The sequence below is a fragment of the Oryx dammah genome, unplaced genomic scaffold (genome assembly GCF_014754425.2).
Source record: "Oryx dammah isolate SB20612 unplaced genomic scaffold, SCBI_Odam_1.1 HiC_scaffold_5, whole genome shotgun sequence".
Taxonomy (NCBI): domain Eukaryota; kingdom Metazoa; phylum Chordata; class Mammalia; order Artiodactyla; family Bovidae; genus Oryx; species Oryx dammah.
The window spans coordinates 100,990,607-101,009,008 of record NW_024070189.1 but is presented as its reverse complement, the minus strand read 5'-3'; the positions used below and the strand labels follow the sequence as shown (position 1 = coordinate 101,009,008).

The 18,402-nt window shown below is 54.7% G+C and overlaps 1 protein-coding gene across 11 annotated transcripts in view; it reads left to right on the top strand.

Moving 5' to 3' along the window:
• Positions 1-4,546: 4,546 nt before the first annotated feature.
• The window catches only part of EPS15L1 (epidermal growth factor receptor pathway substrate 15 like 1), a 105,877-nt gene continuing 92,021 nt past the window's right edge, over positions 4,547-18,402 (top strand). For 10 of the 11 annotated variants that reach the window (XR_005721140.1, XM_040241052.1, XM_040241061.1 and 7 more), the window contains exon 1: positions 4,581-4,664. Coding sequence is in view for 10 of the 11 variants with exons in the window: in XM_040241052.1 (XP_040096986.1) it covers positions 4,632-4,664 (33 nt within the window). In the remaining variant the exon portion in view is untranslated. Of the gene's footprint in view, positions 4,665-18,402 lie in introns of all 11 variants that reach the window. The other variant, XM_040241054.1, reaches the window with a different exon arrangement.

Sequence of the window (18,402 nt, the reverse complement as noted above, 5' to 3'; positions counted from 1 at the left end):
TATTCCATAACATAGTGATTCAGTATTTCTATACATTTTAACATGAGAAATAACATCTTGGGACTTCCCTGGTGGTCCAGTGGTTAAGACTCTGAGCTTCCAATGCAGGAGGCATGGTTCAGTCCCTGGCTGGGGAATCAAGATCCCATATATACTTTGTGGCCAAAAATACATAAATAAAAATTAAAAGAAAAAAAGTCTTTGTAGAGGTAATCAAGTTAAAATGACATCATTATGGTTAACAAATGCTATGACACACCTAGTGAAGTGAAATTGAAAGTGTCAGTCACTGAGTCATGTCCAACTGTTAAGACCCCATGGACTAGCCTGCCACACTCCTCACTCCATGGAATTCTCCAGGCAAGAATATTGCAGTGAGTAGCCATTCCCTTCTCCAGGGCATCTTCCTGACTCAGGGATCAAACCTGGGTCTCCTGCATTGCAGGCAGATTCCTTATTGTCTGAGCCAGCAGAGAAGCCACAAGACAAACCTCGACAGCACATTAAAAAGCAGAAATATCACTTTGCCGACAAAGGTCTGTATAATCAGAGCTATGGTTTTTCCAGGAGTCATGTACGGATGTGAGATTTGGACCATAAGGAAGGCTGAGCGCCAAAGAACTGATGCTTTTGAACTGTAGTGCTGGAGAAGACTCTTGAGAGCCCCTTGGACTGCAAAGAGATCAAACCAGTCAATCCTAAAGGAAATCAACCCTGAACAATCATTGGAAGGACTGATGCTGAAGCTCCAATACTTTGGCTATCTGATGCAAAGAGCCTACTCATTGATAAGATTAAAGGCAAAAGGAGAAGGGGGAGGCAGAGGATGGGATGGTTAGAGAGCATCACTAACTCACTGGACATGAATTTGAGCAAACTCCGGGAAATAGCGGAGGACAGAGGAGCCTGGACTGCTGTAGCCCATGGCGATGAGCACGCAGGCACGCACATCGCCATATGTGGAGAGGCCACTGTGTTGGATGGTGCAGCTCTAGACTCTAGTGAGAAAGACCACAGGATGGTTGATCACTGCCCAGGATGGCCACAGTAGAGGGAGTGACTTGGTGGGACTCTTATCGTGGAGCCTCTGATTCCAGTCAAGACCAGGCCAGAGAGCCTCTGTGAGGTTGTTGCCCCTGTAGATGCTTGACAGTGAGGCTGGAAGCCTGCACACGTTTCCCAGACACCCTTGCCCACTACGGTCCTGTCATGTTCTGTGAGAAGGACGTCAGAAGACAGGCGGAGAGGAGAAGCCAGTTTTTTCCCAGGCTCCTGCCCGCCCCTTAGTCAGTGGAGACAATAACAAGGACTTTAGCAACAACATCAGAGAGGCTTCCCTGGTGGTGCAATGGTTAAGATTCTGAGCTTCCCATGCAGGGGGCATGGGTTTGATCCCTGATGCGGGAACTGATATCCCACAGTGTGGCATAGACAAAACAGAAAGCAATAATGGCAGAAACAGTGGCAGCTAGTGAGGACCAGCTTCCGGGGTTCCTGCTCAGCGCCCAGTGGTGGTGGGTTTTGGCATAACACCCTTTCCCTTTTGACTTTTAACCCTAAAGAGGCCAGCAGTTTCCTCCTGTTACTAATCTTCGGTAACCTTGCCTTCCCCTCTGCTTTTCCAACAATTTTGTACTCAATCTCCTGTATCAGATTGCCTTCTGTTTGAAATACAGATATTGCCGGCTTCTCTTTTCCTTATAGAACATGGACTGATAAAGCACCCAAGGCAGCTAAAAGCCTCTGTCACCCCCGCCTGGACCACTGGGGCATCTTTGCAGCTGTTCCACTTGCTTCTACCCATCCCCTCTCCATCCACTGTGCCCACCTTATCCAGAGCCACTGTTCTAGAACACAAAGCTGATCATGTGCCAAACTGTCTGGTGGCCTCCCCTTTCTCTGTGCACAGGGAGTGAAGGGGCCTGTGAGACTGAGAACTTGGAGCTCAGAGCAAGATGGTCTCACAACGAGGCTGAATCACATATGGTCTTGTTTCACTGTGCTACGCACAGTGTTGTCCGATCAGACTATACGTGATCTGGCCTTGTCTCAAGACCCTCGTGGGCTCAGCTGATAAAGAATCTGCCTGCGAAGCAGGAGACCTGGGTTTGATCCCTGGGTTGGGAAGATCCCCTGGAGAAGGGAAAGGCTACCCACTCCAGTATTTTGGCCTGGGTTGCAAGCAGTCGGACACAACTAAGAGACTTTCACTCACTTTCAAGGCCCTCTGTCTTGTCCTCTGAGCTCCAGTGTCTCGGTCTCAATGTGCTTCTTTGCTCTTCAGCTCCTTTTTGCTTGTGGTGGCTGCCAGCCCCCGCCATCACTGAGTGCACCCTCAGTCTTCAAGTGTCACACCCTTGGACTATGACGTAGCACTTATCACTGTGTATAGTTATCTATTTCCCCACGTGATTTTTTTCCCCTCTAGACTTGTGGTTCCCACAGTGGCGGGGGCAGGGGAGTGGCCTGAGACCAGCAGCTTCAGCACCTCCTGGGGATTTGTTTGTCGTTGTTCAGTCGCTAAGTCGTGTCCAGTTCTTTTTGACCCCACGGACTGCAGCACCCCAGGCTTCCCTGTCCTCTACTGTCTCCTGGAATTTGCTCAAATTCATGTCCCCTGAGTCGGTGATGCCATCCTCTGCCACCCCCTTCTCCTTTTTTGCCTTCAGTCTTTCCTAGCATCAGGGTCTTTTCCAGTGAGTCTGCTCTTTGCATCATGTGGCCAAAGTATTGGAGCATCTGCATCAGTCCTTGCAGTGACTAATCAGGGTTGATTTCCTTTAGGATGGACTGGTTTGATCTCCTTGCAGCCCAACGGGCTCAGGTCCCATCCAGAGCTATAAATCAGAATCAGAGACCCCGGCTGTTTAGCAGACCTTCTGGGTAGCTCCAGGGTGAGACTTATTTGCGGAGAGCGTGTGTGTGCCCAGCCCACCAAGGGAGCACCTCTGCTCAGTGAACACTTGACTGTGAATAGTTTGTTGAATGAGTCACAAAGCATGTTGTGCTCATTTGAGTGGCATGAGGTACATCAAGTTGCTGAAGACCCTGGAGCAGGAAGCTTGTGAGACTTCAGAGCGGAGGAGGTGGGCCGGAAGCCGTGCCCTCGCTACCTCAGGACTGCTCGACCTTCCAGCTCAACTGCTGAGAAGTGCTGCTGTCACAAGAGAGACCACGGAAGGGGAACCTGTGCTGAAGAAGCCTTGGGTCACTGTGGTCAGTTCCCAGTGGAACCTTCCTTCGTCATTCTTTTAGTGGAAATCAGCTAATGATGAGTGGAAAGACAGTGTTAGTCGCTCAGTTGTGTTTGATTCTTTGTGACCCCATGGACTGTAGCCCACCGGGCTCCTCTGTCCATGGGATTCTCCAGGCAAGAATGCTGGAGTTGGGTTGCCATACCCTCCTCCAGGGGATCTTCCGGACCCAGGGATCGAACTCTGTTATCCTGTGTTGAAGCAGATTCTTTACCATTTGAGCCACAGATGAGCAGGGGTTCATAGCAAAAAGAAGGCAACACATGTCTAAAGAAATAAATGCCTCTCCAGTAATGGTCCTCTGGCAAACATCAAACGCCTGCTCTGTGCAGGGTGCAGTGCAGAGGTAGAATGATAGCAAATACATACTACCACTTCCTCCTTTCAGAAGAGGGGATGGGGGGTGCACAGAGGCTACTTGCCAAGGCCACACATCAAGAAGGTGGCAGCTGGGAAATAATCCCAGGCGTTGTGGGTGCTACTGCGGTGCAGAGAGGTGAAAATATTGCAACCCAGTTTAGCTGACACCCATGTCACACACACACACCACCACATACACACATCCCTATCCTGGGACAGGGTGCCTTGTTGGGAAGGGTGGTGTACACACACACATACAGACCCCTATCCTAGGAACAGTTGTTGGGAAGGGTGGTGTGTATACACACACACTGACACACACACCCTATCCTGGGACAGGGCGCCTTGTTGGGAAGCGTGAGGATCCTTTTTGCCAGGCGCACGGAATGGCAACGGCATCCCTTGCAGAGGGCCCAGAATCGGCAGGAACCTGGAGGGCTAAGGGATCTTGGCATACCTGCTAAGTCACTTCAGTCGTGTCCGACTCTGTGAGACCCCATAGACGGCAGCCCACCAGGCTCCCCCGTCCCTGGGATTCTCCAAGGAAGAACACTGGAGTGGGTTGCCATTTCCTTCTCCAATGCATGAAAGTGAAAAGTGAAAGTGAAGTCGCTCAGACGTGTCCGACCCTCAGCGACCCCATGGACTGCAGCCCTCCAGGTTCCTCCGTCCATGGGATTTTCCAGGCAAGAGTACTGGAGTGGGTTGCCATTGACCTTGGCATAAGAGCAGAGAAATCCTGGAAGAGGTGGTGAAGGAATGTTGGAGGAATTCCGCAAAGGTCCCTGGTCCGCGCACCTTCCAGGCCCCGCCCCTTTCGGCTGGGGCTAGGCGCTCCCGGCCCCGCCCTCGACCCCGCCTCTTCAGCTCCGCGGAACTTGCACCGCCCCGCCTTGGCCCCGCCTTGGCCCCGCCCTCCCCTGGGCTCGGCTGCGCGCGCACCGCCCCTCGCACCAGTGCGCGCGCGCGGCCCCGCCCCATTCCCCGCCGGCGCTCGGAGCCCGAGTCCGCGGGAAGATGGCGGCCCCGCTCATCCCCCTTTCCCAGCAGGTACGGGCCAGACGGGCGAGGGTGCGGCGTCGCCGTGCGGGGCGCGAGGCGGGCGCTGCGGGGAGGCCTAGGCGTGGGGAGGCTCAGCTGGGTGACGGCGGCTCGCGCTGAGGGCTCCGGGCGGAGAGCGGGCGAGTGGGCGGGCGGTCCTGAAGGTGACAGGCCCGTCCGGCCCGCGGCCTCCCGCACCCTAGCGACCCTCTGCGGACGGCGACCCCGCAGGCAGGGCCGCATCGTGTGTCCGCTCCGTCCGGCGCCCGGTATTGTCCACAGCTTCCAGGCCGGGCGATGCATGGCAGCATTCGGCTGCCTCCCGGGGAGGTGGGCGAGGGGCACCAGCATTTTTGCGGGTGCGGCGGCCCCGCGGGTCTTTGTTTCCTGTCGGGTCCCAGCGCCGGGGCGGCCAGCGTCTCCGCCGCGGTGGAGGGCACAGCCCCGCCGGAGCCGGGACCCACCGGCATTGCGAGCCCGGACTCGTCTCTTCCCTTCGGAGCCCCTTCCGCCACCCTTGCGCTGTGAAAGGGAGGTGGGGGTCTCAAGTCTCCGGACTCCTCGTTGTGCCTCAGATCAGCCTGATGCTCTTACCGAGGGGCAGTGTCAGTGGCGCGACACAGACCTGAAATAAGAGCCATGCACAGGCAGCCCTGCCTTCTGGGAGGCACGTTCATTCATTTATCCATCCTTCAAGTGCGCATAGGGCCAGGTGCTGGGAGCGCAGCAGTCACCCAGACTAACGAGGTCGCTGCTCTCCCGGAGGTGACCCTCTCGTGGGACCTAGAAACTACCCATGTCCTGCTGATAACAGCTGCCCTTATTTGCTGAATTTCTGTGTCGTACCAAGCACCGAATTATGTGCAGTTTGCCAGAATGGTCTAGCACAGCGCTGGGATTCAGAGTGAGAATACAGGGTCACATTATCACGTGTTCAGATCTTGGCTCTGGGTCTTACTCCTCTGGGTGTCCTTGGATGACGCCCTTATCTTCTCCATGCCTCAGTCACCTTATTTGGAAAATGGGAATGTTAAAAAAGTATTGGGATCAGGTGAAGATTAAGCATGTCAAGTGCTTATAGCAATGCTTGGCACATCAGTATCACTCAGTGATCCTGTAATTAGGACCATTATTTACTTCTCTGGCAGACTGGGACATTTGGAAGTAGCGGTGACAGCAGTGAGAATGCCCAACCCCGGAAGAGCTCTTAGGCAGGTTGTCATGACTGGTCAGCTGATCCATGGAGAGAGATGGTGCCTACTTGCTAGATATTGCCAGAACTAGCCAATTTGTAACACTGTCACTAAATTCAAAGCACTGGAGACCAGTGGTTATTAATTAACAGATAAAAAAGTGCTCTCTGTAAGCTATTAAGTGCCCTGCAGATGCTGCATATTATTATTACTAGCCAGTCACTACATTTTAGGGTATGGGGCGGGGGGGTGAAACACACGTAGGCTCATTTAATGATGAAGCCCCTCTGATTTTTAAAGCTTCTGATCCAAATGACACTTGCCTTAATTTGCACTTTGATGACAGTAGCTAACATTAATTGAGTGCTTTAGAGTTTATTAAACAATTTCTAACTTGTGCTTATCCACACAACAAAGAGAGGGGATTCTTTACCGATGAAGGATTAGCTTTAGAGAAAGGCAGTGGTTTTTAGAGAAAGGCTGCTGTGAGGTCCGGTGTGAAAACCTGAATCAGGTCATGTGATTCACCTGCTCTCCCCCCGCCAATACCACCACCTCCCCGCCACCTCGCAGGAATCCCTGGTGGTCAGGTAGGCCTGTTAGCCTCTCCGGCCTCTTCCCCACTCTGGCACCCACACCGCAGCCCTTCTTGCAGCTTTTCTCCTCCTCCCATAGCCTAAGCTCTGTCTGTCCTTCCGGTGTCCTGCAGGCTGTTCCTCCTTTCTGAAGCGTCCGTCCCTGTTTCTTCCCTTGATGCTGCCAGAGCCTGGCTCCCTTCAGGTGGCAGCTCACGTGTTGTTCTTCTGAGAGGCCTTCGCTGCTTACTTGTCCTAAGCCCCCCTCGCGCAGCAGTGTGCCTCCCTGACACCACCCATTGGCACCAGTTGTGGTCCACAGAAGTCTGTGGGTCTCTTGCATTGTCCCCATTCGACCAGGCTCAGGCCTCTTGCTCAGCGCCCCTGCCTCTGTGCTCAGCACCCAGGGGGTGGCAGGTAAACCCGTGAAGCAAGGACCGAGGAGTTACACTACTCAGAACCCTTCACAGACAGCCTTTCTTCTCTCCATCTGGCCAGGGATCTGGGCCTTGAGGGTAGGGAGCTCTGCAGCGTGGATCTCCTGGTTTCTGACAAGTTCAGGGCATTCATTGCCTGGTGTGGTTTTTCCTGTTCCTTTCTCAGTACGTTTGTTGAATGATGACATGGCCAGACTTTCTTCCTTGGATAATCCTGTCAACCGTTCACACTTGTTAAGTGAAGCGCTGCACCACGGATTCCTGTCGACCCAGACCTACCAGGCGTTCAAGTCTAGCTGAGGGCCTCCCAAAAGTTCACGATTATTACCGGGGAAGCATGGATCTAACTCCAGGATGGTTTCTGTTTTGGGGCAGTAGGGGAGCCCCCTCTGGATCAGGAGGCCCTGAGCTGGCTGGATTGAGGTGTAGGGCACCCTTGGAATGTGAATGGCCAGTTGAAGGTGAGTGAAGCTGGTAGCCAGTGAGTTTGTGGAATGTGGGGTGTTTTTCCTTTGCCTCCAGGCCTGTCTGGGTTTTTCTTATCAGTCTTATTCCCGCTCTGCTCCCTACTCAGCCGTATCTGTGATGTCTTCTCCCCATATAGTCGCTGCTGACCCTGAATATAAATCTTGTCAATCTGAGGAGTGGATAGTTCTCCCTCTAACAGTGAATTTTTTTTCCCCCTCCATCAGCATCTCGTTGATTTTTCTTTCTCCCAGGCCCCCTTTGCCTCTCCTCTTGCAGCCCCCCGGAAGTGCACCCGTGTTCTGTCCCAGGTGCTCTTGTAGTTTGCCAGCCGCCTTGCTGACCTTAACCCGGGTGACCTGTCTTTGGGGCTGGTCCTCCTCGAGCCCTGCCGCCATCAGCCTTTACCGTCTTCTCTTCTCTCCTGCTTGCATCCTTTCTTTCTGTGTGTTCCCGCCTCTCCTACCCCAGACCCCATGGCCAGAACCTCATGCTGTGACCTCCCGACGAACACCGTCTTTCCCAGAGGCCTCTTTGGTGGGGTCTCCCCTCAGCTCCACCGGGAGTTCTCCCCCCTGTACCTTACGTGGCCCTCAGACCCAAGGAGCAATGGTAACGGAAGGAGGCTCAGTGGTAATGAGTCTGCCTGGTGCTCACGGAGTTCTTTCTTCCTTCCTTTCCCCTTCGTCATAAGTTTCTTTTTAAAAAATATTTATTTTTATTTTACTCATTTTGCGCTGTGCCGGGCGTGTGTTGCTGCGCGCAGCTTTCTTTAGTTGTGGCTGGCGGGGCCACTCTAGTTGTGGTCCACAGGCTACTCATTGCGGCAGCTTCTCTTGCTGTGGAGCACAGGCTCTAGACGTGTGGGCTCAGTGGCTGCGGCTTGCAGGCTCCAGAGCACAGGCTTGGTAGTTGTGGCACACAGCTTAGTCGCTCCTCACTTCTTTTTTTTTTTTTTTTCCTCACTTCTTTTTGAAGTGTGCCACTGTTCCGAGAAGCTTTTATTCCCATTTTACAAATGGGAAGCGGAGACTCAGAGAGATGAAGTATTACTAACTTGCTGAGGTCCCATTGCTGGTGAGTGCAGAGATGGAGTTAAACCCACGTCTGTCTGCCTGCAGAGCCTGCAGTTTCTGCTCTTCCAGGTGGCCCACTGGGAACCCCGCCCACAGCATCGTCCAGCAGATGTGTCTGGAATGATGGCTCAGGGCTTGGGACACTTGTTTTTCCCTCCAAAGTAATCTCTAGTTTCTATATCTCACTCAAATGCTAATGCGGTATAACTTGGGGGTGGATAGGGGTGGAGAGTCAGGTTTTAGAGTAAATCTGGCTCATCCTGTAAGATCCAGAGATCCCGGCTGTCTCTCTTAGTGACCTGCATCAACCTGGTTTTTGTTGACTATGTGGCTCCCAGTCACGCAAAGAACGTGTAAGTTTTGTCTCTTCTGCCCCAACTTTAAGCTTTAAAACAACTTTTCCCATGCCTAGTTCTTAATCCCAATCAGCTGATTGGGGAGGTGAGTGAGCATCTTTGATCAGATGTACCGAATAGAGGGTTTTTCCAGTAGTCATGTGTGGATGTGAGAGTTGGACTATAAAGAAAGCTGAGTCCTGAAGACTTGATGCTTTTGAACTGTGCTGTTGGAGAAGACTCTTGAAAGTCCCTTGGACTGCAGGGAGATCCAACCAGTCCATCCTAAAGGAAGTCAATCCTGAATATTCATTGAAAGGACTGATGCTGAAGCTGAAACCCCAATACTTTGGCCACCTGATGCAAAGAGCTGACTCATTGGAAAAGACCTTGATGCTGGGAAAGATTGAAGGCAGAAGGAGAAGGGGATGACAGAGGATGAGATGGTTGGATGGCATCACCGACTCAATGGACAAGAGTTTGAGTAAACTCCGGGAGTTGGTGATGGACAGGGAAGCCTGGCGTGCTGCAGTCCATGGGGTCGCAAAGAGTTGGACATGACTGAGCAACTGAACTGAACTGGACTGAACTGAACTGGATAGAGTGCACTTCCCAGGTGGCGCTAGTGGTAAAGAACCCGCCTGCCAGTGCATAGGAGTCACGGGTTCAATCCCTGGGTCAGGAAGATCCCCTGGAGAAGGGCAGGGCAGCCCACTCCAGTATTCTTGCCTGGAGAATCCCATAGACGAGGGAGCCTGGTGAGCTGTGGTCCATAGCGTTGCAAACAGTCGGATGTGACTGAAGCGACCTCACACGCATGCACTGGATAGAGTGTCCACTCTCTGGTGCCTCAGGTTGTGCCAGCAGACCTAGTCACCACCCAGGTGAGAGGGACCTCGTGAACCCCACTCCAAGGAGTGGTCTTGGGTTCCCTCCACCTTGACCTGACCTGAGCAGCCAGCACTCCCTCAGAAAGCCGCTTGATAGTCTTCCTTGGGACGCTGCGTGCAGGGCCCCGTTCTCTGAAGCCCCATCAGGGTGCCTGTTTCCCATGTCCGGGCCCCTAGGTGTTCTTCCAGCAACCTTAGTTGTGCAGCACTTCCTGTGCCTCAGTTTCCCATCTGCAGGTTGGGAGTAACACTCTGTACTTGTTCTGTCGGCTTCGCGGGGGTGGAGTGTCAGGATCCCTCAGTGGCAGCCGTGTGTGCGGGGCGCCTTCATCGTGCTGTTCGTTCAGGTGTTTTTACTGGGCATCTTCTCTGGGCAGGTGCTTTCTGGGCAGCAGGTTATACCTGTGAACTTGAAGACCCCCCTGCCTCAGGGAGCTGAGGGTCTAAGGAGGGGCATGTTGTTCTGTCGTTGCTAAGTTGCGTCCGACTCTTTGTGTGTCTGACTCTTTGCGACCCCATGGGCCGTGGCTCCTGTGTCCATGGGATTTGCCAGGCAAGAGTACCAGAGCAGGTCACCGTCTCCTTTTCCAGGGGCATCTTCCTGACCCAGGGATCCAGCCTGCGTGTCTTGGATTGGCAGGTGGATTCTTTACCGCTGAGCCACTTGGGCACCACAGACGTGCAGAAATGCACAGACATGTGCGCAGTGGAGTGATACCGTCTGCGTTCTGAAGAGTATAAAGCTGAGGAGGGCGGTCAGATGTGGAGGTCCGGGAGGGCCTGGAGTCCATGCAGGCCCCCAAGGACTGGGCAGGACAGGCATTTAGTTGGCTCAGCTCATTCTCCCAGTCACCCTGGTTGGTCTCCTCCTTGCCTTTATGAAGTGGTAATCAGGCCCAGAGACCTTATGTCACTTGCCCAAGGTCGCAGCCAGCAAGCGCATGCCGACATGCTCTTCTGACCCCCTCGCCGGCCTCTGCGCTGCTCTGTGGCTTCCCGTCTGGGAGTCTGCTTGTTTGTGAAGCTGCCAGGCGTTACAGCCGTGTGAGTCGCGTCTGCTTTAAGCAGTGCTCACGCTGCTTCAGCAGTGGGCTCTGCAGAGTCTAGTGGGGAGAGAACCACTTGGTTGTGTTTTTACTGGTTTGGTTTTGGCTGTGCCGGGTCTTCCTTTCTGCCCGGGCTTTTCTCTAGTTGCAGAAAGTGGAGGCTAGGCTTGTTGCGCAGCACAGGCTTTAGGGTGTGGACTCCAGTAGTTGTGGTACGTGGATTCAGTAGTTGCGGTTCCCGGGCTTACTTGCTTCATAGCATGTGGAATCTTCCCCGATCAGGGATCGAACCTGTGTCTCCTGCCTTGGCAGGAGATGCTTTATCACTGAGCCTCCAAGGAAGCCCTACATTTTAATTTTATTGTTTTAATTTTTTCTCAGTGGAAGGGGGATGGGGGGGTGGAAAAACCTCTTCATTATCTTTATGAGGGGTCAGCAAGTTTCCCTGCTGGCGTGGCTCCTCAGTGCTTCCAGAGGCTGACAGAGGAATGAGCAGTCCTCGCCCAGCCCAGAGGGAGCTCGGACTCTGCTTGGGCCAGGGCGGCTCAGGTCCAAGCTGGAGGAGGGGCGGCTGACTTGCTTGGGTGTGTTGGAGACAGCTGCGTGGACAGGGCAGGGGCGATCCTGGGAGGGGAGATTGGCACGGCCTTTCTGACAGAGGCAGGACAGGATGAGGGGAAGCCGAGAAACGAGCTCCAGATCAAAGGGCCATCGTGGCTGGGACTTTGGGGTACATGTCCTGCTTTTAACTGGGGTGACTTAGGGTTGGAAGGAAGAAGGTGGCTTGGTAAAATGGGACACAGGAGTCTGTGCCTGGCCTACAAATCAGCCTGAGACAAAAGGGCCTGACGGGTGTCCGCTTGCCCAGAGAGGGGCTGACGCAGACGCTGGGGAGGAAGGGAGATGTGCTGGCTCACAGGCCCCACGGCAGCTCCTGCGCGCAGGCCCACCACGGCCGTCCCAGTTCTTACTGCCACTTGCTAATGGGGGGAAGTAGAGGTCATAGATGATCGCAAACAGCCTTCTCCTTGGACTGCCACCTGCTCTGCCTGCTGGGCAGGATTCCTGCAGTGTTTGATCGTAGAAACGATTTACTGGCTGGGTTCTGGCCTGGCTGACACAGAGTCGGTTCTCCTTTTGTGGACACTAGCTGAAGGCAGGGGACGGTGGTGCCTGGCCTCCACTGTCTGTGGACTGGAGCGGGCCCCTGCCCTGCCCTGCACTTGACACCCCAGTAGCTGGCACCTCCCAGACTTGTCACTCTGCCCTGCAGCCCCTAGGCCCTGCTTTCGGTAGCTTGCACATTCTCCCTGGCCTCAGGGCCTTTGCACGTGCTCTTTATGGTCTCTCTGGAGTGTCCTTTTCCCTCTTCATCTCTGGTTAATCCCGGCTGCTCTTCATATCTCAGCTGCTGCTGCTGCTGCAAAGTCGCTTCAGTCATGTCCGACTCTGTGCGACCCCATAGACGGCAGCCCACCAGGCTCCCCCGTCCCTGGGATTCTCCAGGCAAGAACACTGGAGTGGGTTGCCGTGTCCTTCTCCAGTGCATGAAAGTGAAAAGTGAAAGTGAAGTTGCTCAGTCGTGTCCGACTAGTAGCGACCCCATGGACTGTAGCCCACCAGGCTCCTCCATCCATGGGATTCTCCAGGCAAGAGTATTGGAGTGGGGTGCCACTGCCTTCTCCGTATATCTCAGCTAGCACGTCGCTACCCTGACAGACTGGCCCAGCTTTCCTGTTACTGCCTTGGGGGAGACCTTGTGCTTTTCTCCATACCAGTTTGTAATTTTGTGCTGGTGAGAGTCTTCGATTGATGGTGTTTCTCCCCCACTGTGTGGACTGTGCCTACTAAGGCAGGGACTGTGCCGGTTTTAATTTATCCTTGGGTGTGCTTCCCTGATGATTCAGTGGTAAAGAATTTGCCTGCAATACAGGAGACATGGGTTTGACTCCTGGGTCAGGAAGATGACCTGGAGAAGGCAATGGCAACCCACCCTGGTATTCTTGCCTGGGAAATCCCATGGACAGGGGTGCCTGGTGGGCTCCAGTCTGTGGGGTTGCATGAATCGGATACAACTTAGTGACTGAACATCAACCTTAGGTGCTGGTAATCATCTGTTGAGCTAAAGGGTGACTGGCTGGGCAAGTCCACTTTATGAGAGACAGTTAGGCTCTCTGGCAGTTCTTGAGGAGTGAAGCGAAACGTGTAGATTGTCTGATTGCTTCTCCGGGGGACGGCCAGAGTTGATGCTAGCTCGGAGACTTTTGCTGTAGCGGGACCTGCAGTGACACAAAGCAGCCTGGCCGGAGGGTCCCAGTAGAGCAGAAGGGCTGGGGATCAAAGGAGTGTGTGGATTGGCTCCTCGACAGGGTCCTCCGAGGTGGGGTGGGAAGCAGGTGTGGTGTGGGCTGGCGCAGGACCAGATGGGCCTTCCTGGGAGCTGGTTGTGGGGGGTGGTGGCGGCTGCCTCCACTGAGACCAGACCGTCCGTCATCACCTTTGCAGCAGTCTTCCAGGCTGGGGCAGACCCCACCCAGAGGCGCAGCCCGTCCTCTGGGGATGCCCCCATGATGTTTACTGAGCACTTACGTATGCTGGCTCAGGCCCAAGAAGAATAAAGCCAAGTGCCCGCCCTTCAGACAGCTGAGCTGGGGCCAGGCTCCCAGATGATCAGAGGTCTCGTGGAGGTCAGGTGGCAGCCCGCAGAGGTGGAGTGAATGGTCTCCACTGGGCTGGAAGTGAGGAGAGGAGGAAGAGGGACCTGCCTCTCCCTTCTCCCGCCCCTTCCATCCAGTCAGAGCCCCGGTTCCTGGACTCTGGTCACTCGGCGTCCCCCAGAGCAGTGTTGGGGAGAGATTTGGGGCACAGGTCTTGTGTGGAAGTAAGGGAGTATGGGTGGACAGCCCCTTTGTGCCCATTCACCACTGATTCCTTGTCAGGGAGGTGTCATTGCCGTCATCCTTATGCTTACTGATTTTTTACTTTTAATAATTATTGATTTATCTGGCTGAGCCGGGTCTTAGTTACGGCACGCGGCGTCTTTAGTTGAGGCGTGTGAACTCCCAGTTGCGGCAGGTGGGGTCTAGTTCAGGGATGGAACCCTGGCCCTCTGCCTTGGGTGTGCAGTCTTAGCCACTGGACCACTAGGGAAGTCCAGGGGTGGGCTTTTCAGTTTTACATTTCCAGTGGAAACAGAAAACTGTGTTCTTTCAGGCTGTATTTAAAGAGGAGAAACTGAACAAGAATACAACTTGACAATGAGGCCCTCTTTTGGAGACAGTTTAACCATTAGGACTCTGAAGTTTTGGGGCTAGGACCAGCCTCTAAATCGCCCACACCTGAGAGATGGCCATGTTGGCGGTCCCAGAACCTGATTGACTCTGGTGTGTGTGATTGCAAATGTTTCTTCCATTGGGTGTTTTCTTTGATAAGGGTTAGAATGGCCTCTGTGCCCTCAGCACACTCCTATGTCCATTTTGAACATGAAAAAATATTTATTTGGCTGTGCTGAGTCTTCATTGCAGGATCTTTAGTTGCAGCACATGGGATCTAGTTCCCTGACCAGGAATCACACCCAGGCCCCCTGCACTGAAGTGTGGAGTCTTAGCCATTGGACCACCAGGGAATACTCCCCACTTCCCCAGGGTATGAGCCGACACCCATGATGCTGAGTGAATCGGGCAAGCCTGTGGGTCACTCTGGTGCTCACACATCAGGCCGTGGAATCAGCAGCTTCTTCCAGACCAAGTTTCTAGTATTGGCTTTCTACTTTTTCATTTTTTTCTGCTGCCTTCTTGCCACTAGAAAATATTCTTTCATTCACAATCCTGTAAGTGGGTTTTTATCGGTATATACTTAGCCTACTGTGGGCTTCCCTGGTGGCTCAAATGGTAAAGAATCTGCCTGCAATGCAGGAGACCTGGGTTCATTCCCTGGGTTGGGAAGATCCCCTGGAGGAGGGCATGGCAACCCACTTCAGTATCCTTGCCTGGAGAATCCCATGGACAGGGGAGCCTGGCGGGCTACAGTCCAGGGGGTCACAAAGAGTCAGACACGACTGAGCAACTTTCTTTCTTTCTTTAGCCTGCTGTATGTGAAATTACATGTTAAATAAAAACAAACCACAGAAACTAAGAGAACTGAAAGACGGTTCTGTCCTGGCATTGAGAACGGCTCAGCCAACAAGCTGAGAGAGAAAACGAGGGCGATATGCCCCATCGTGTGGCCAGCACTTGGTAAAATAGTTCACTGTTTGCTGAAAAGACCGTTTGGCATGGCCAGTTGCGACATGGTTTGATGTCGCAGCACGCGTCCTAACAGCCTTGTCTGACTTCTCTCCCAGCAGTTCTTTGTAGATAAAGCCTGGTCTTCTGTCTCAGTGACGATGGTAAAAGCCACCATAATAATGGATCTCATAAGTGCTTCCCTTTGCAGAGTGTGCTTTATCTGCATCTTCTCATTTGATTTAGGAGCAGACATCTTACAGATAGGGAGACTGAGGCCCCGAGAGGCTTCAAGCTCGTCTTCACTTTGCCACCTCCAGGTGGGAGCCTTGTCTGCCCGAGGGCTGACCACCTCCCACCCATCTCACCCCCTCCCACCCATCTCACCCCCTCCCTTCCAAGGCGCCATCTCATTCTCAACCATCCCACAAACAACCTTTTCCTGACCCAGTGTTGTGGGTGGAGCTCACAACATGTGAGTGTGAAACTCCATCCCCCAAGAAGTGAAATGTAGGGAAGGGGGCCCAGGCAGTACAGTAGTCTTAACAGAAATTAGACTTGAAGAAGTGTCTCTTTTGTAAACTTGGGGCTACGGAAGCGTGGGAGAGAGGGACTCATTTCAGTGGGGAATTCGGACTACTTCTTAGGGCCAGAGATTTGGTGTGGGGGCTGGAAGGTAGTTGGCTTTCAGCAGGCAGACGCTCACAGCCACACGCCCTGCTAGGGGTGATCTGCCCTCAGACAGGGTGAGAGGTGCACAGCATGCAGGGTGGAGCATCCACCAGGCTGGGAGGGCGGGCGGGCAGGGTTTGACGGCTGTGTGTGTCTGTGAGCCAGTGAGAGTGTGTGTGTGTGTGTGTACAGGTGAGTTTGGGGGGCAGTTGGGCCATCAGGGCCAGAAGATGGCGGTGGAGCAGGTAGTGGGCATGACCAAGTGGAACTCCATACTCCTTCAGCAACCACCGAGGGTCTTTCTGAGCGGAGTTGTGACCCTGTGCCAAGTGGGGTGGCGAGGGGAGCGGGCGAGTGCGGGTGCCAGCTGAGAGGCCGAGGTGTGTGTGGAGCCCGGCTCGGGTTGGAAGGCTGCCCCCGCTGCTCTATCTGCCTGACCCTTCCCTCCTTCAGGATGAGGCCTCCTTCCTGTGCTCTCCCTGCCCGCGCCTTTGCTCTTTTGCCTCTGTGGTTTTCTCTGACCAGACCTGATGCTCTGCCCTGTGGTGGCAAGGACTGTCTTTTCACTCACTGTGAAATTGGGGAGCCTGGCTTGGTGCTGGGAACTCCGAGAGCCCCTGGGCTCTACAGAGCAGTGGGCGCTGGGAGGCCTGACGGTGCCACCTGCAGAGGGGAGCAGGGAGGCAGCAGGGAGAGCTGCTGGCCCGGTCCTGGTGTCCTGTTGCACCAGGGGTCAGAAGATGGCAGGGATGTTGGGACCCCGGGGTGGCCGACGTAGAAAGGGATTTGGGGAAGGTTCAGGGCACGCTTCGGAGAAGGCAATGGCACCCCACTCCAGTACTCTTGCCTGGAAAATCCCATGGACGGAGGAGCCTCGTGGGCTGCAGTCCATGGGGTCGCAAAGAGTCAGACACGACTGAGCGACTTCACTTTCACTTTTCACTTTCATGCATTGGAGAAGGAAATGGCAACCCACTCCAGTGTTCTTGCCTGGAGAATCCCAGGGATGGGGGAGCCTGGAGGGCTGCCGTCTCTGGGGTCGCACAGAGTCGGACACGACTGAAGCGACTTAGCAGCATTAGCAGCAGTAGCAGGGCACGCTTGGGCCTTCCCTGGTGGCTCAGTAAAGAACCCCCGTGTAATGCAGGAGACGTAGAAGACTCGGGTTCGATCCCTGGGTCAGGAAGATCCCCTGGAGAAGGAAACGGCAGCCCACTCCAGTACTCTTGCCTGGAGAGCCCCAGGGACAGAGGACCCGGCAGGCTGCAGTACGTGGAGTCACACAGAGTCAGACATGACTGAGAACAACAGGGCACCCCTGGGGGTCGTTGGGACCACTGTGAGAAGTGAGCACCTTCAAGGAGGGCAGTCAGTGCCCTGCTGTGCGTAGGGGGCACTGACTGCTAAGGTGTTCCCCCTGTGCATCTCTGCAGGGCTTGGTCCCCCAGATGGAGGAAGGGAAGAGAGAAGGGACACGATAGGGGAGGGGCTGTTCTCTGAGACGCCTGGAGGAGCCGTGTCTAGGAGGGCTATGAGCTTCCTTGGTAGCTCAGAGGCTAAAGAATCTGCCTGCAGTGCAGGAGACCCAGGTTCGATCCCTGGGTGTGGAAGATCCCCTGGAGAAGGGCATGGCAACCCACTCTAGTATTCTTACCTGGAGAATTCCATGGACAGAGGAGCCTGGCGAGCTGCAGTCCATGGGGTCACAAAGAGTCAGACACGACTGAGCGACTAACACACACACACACAGGGATACAGGGAGGCCAGGGCTGCGTTGATCTTAAGCAGGAGTTTGGGGCTGGAAGCTGCTCCCTGCTCCCTCCAGGCGGCCTGGGCAAGGTCCCTTTCCTGTCCCACCCACCTGCCCCACCATGTGGCCGTGTGGCCGCACTCGGCTCCATACTCCTCCCTCTGTGCCTGGCAGTCCCCCCAGGACCCCACCCCCTGGGTGTTTTCCTGCCAGTGGCGCCTCCTTCTGGCTCAGTCAGGGCCCGCTTCTGCGCGGGTGCTCAGCGTCCGGGGTCCCCTCGGGCAGACTCGGCTGTGGCCGCCGGCTCCTCTCCCTGCGGCCTGTGTCTGTGGCCCCTGCGTCGCTCCCCATCCTGCCTTTTCCTCGCAGCACTTGTGTCCGGCTCTTTTCATTGTCATGTCTAACGCCTGCTCCAGAGCAGGAGCTCCAGGAGGCTGAGGGGGAACCCCTTATTCACTGTTGCAGCTCAGCCGAGGCCAGTGCCAAGAACCAGGCTGGCAGTCCGTAGGTACTGTGGAGTGGAGAAGGGATTGCCACCTCGATGCCCCGTCAAGACTTCCAGAGAGACATGTTTGGGGTGAGCAGCCGCTGTTCCGTGAGTTGCTGCACCACGGATGGCTGTGTTAGTGGGCAGCGTCCTGGAGGATGGGCAGTGTCTCCCCAGCTTCCTCCACTCCCTGCTGTCGGCCGCTCCCAGCAGCTGAGTGTATACTCGGTTCTCCTCCTCACGGGCGCATCTGCTCAGCATGCCTTCAGGAGGATGGGATGATGTTCTGACTTCCCAACGAGGGGTGAGCAGACCTGTCGTCTAACTGAAATGACGCTGAGTGACCCTGAGTCCCTGCTGGGGGACTCGCTGAAGGGCCGGCCCTGCCCATCCCTGTCCTCCCCCTGACTCTGCAGGCCTGGGACATGCCTCCCGTTGTCACATCCGAGGCTCCTGCGCTGCAGTCCTGGGCTCACTTTGCCTGCCTCCCCCTTGCTTGAGCCTCAGAGCTCAAGATATGAACCCATGTCCCTTGCACTGGCAGGTGGATTTGTTATGCCCAGAGTCCGAGTCCCCAAAACTGAGAGAATAAGACGTC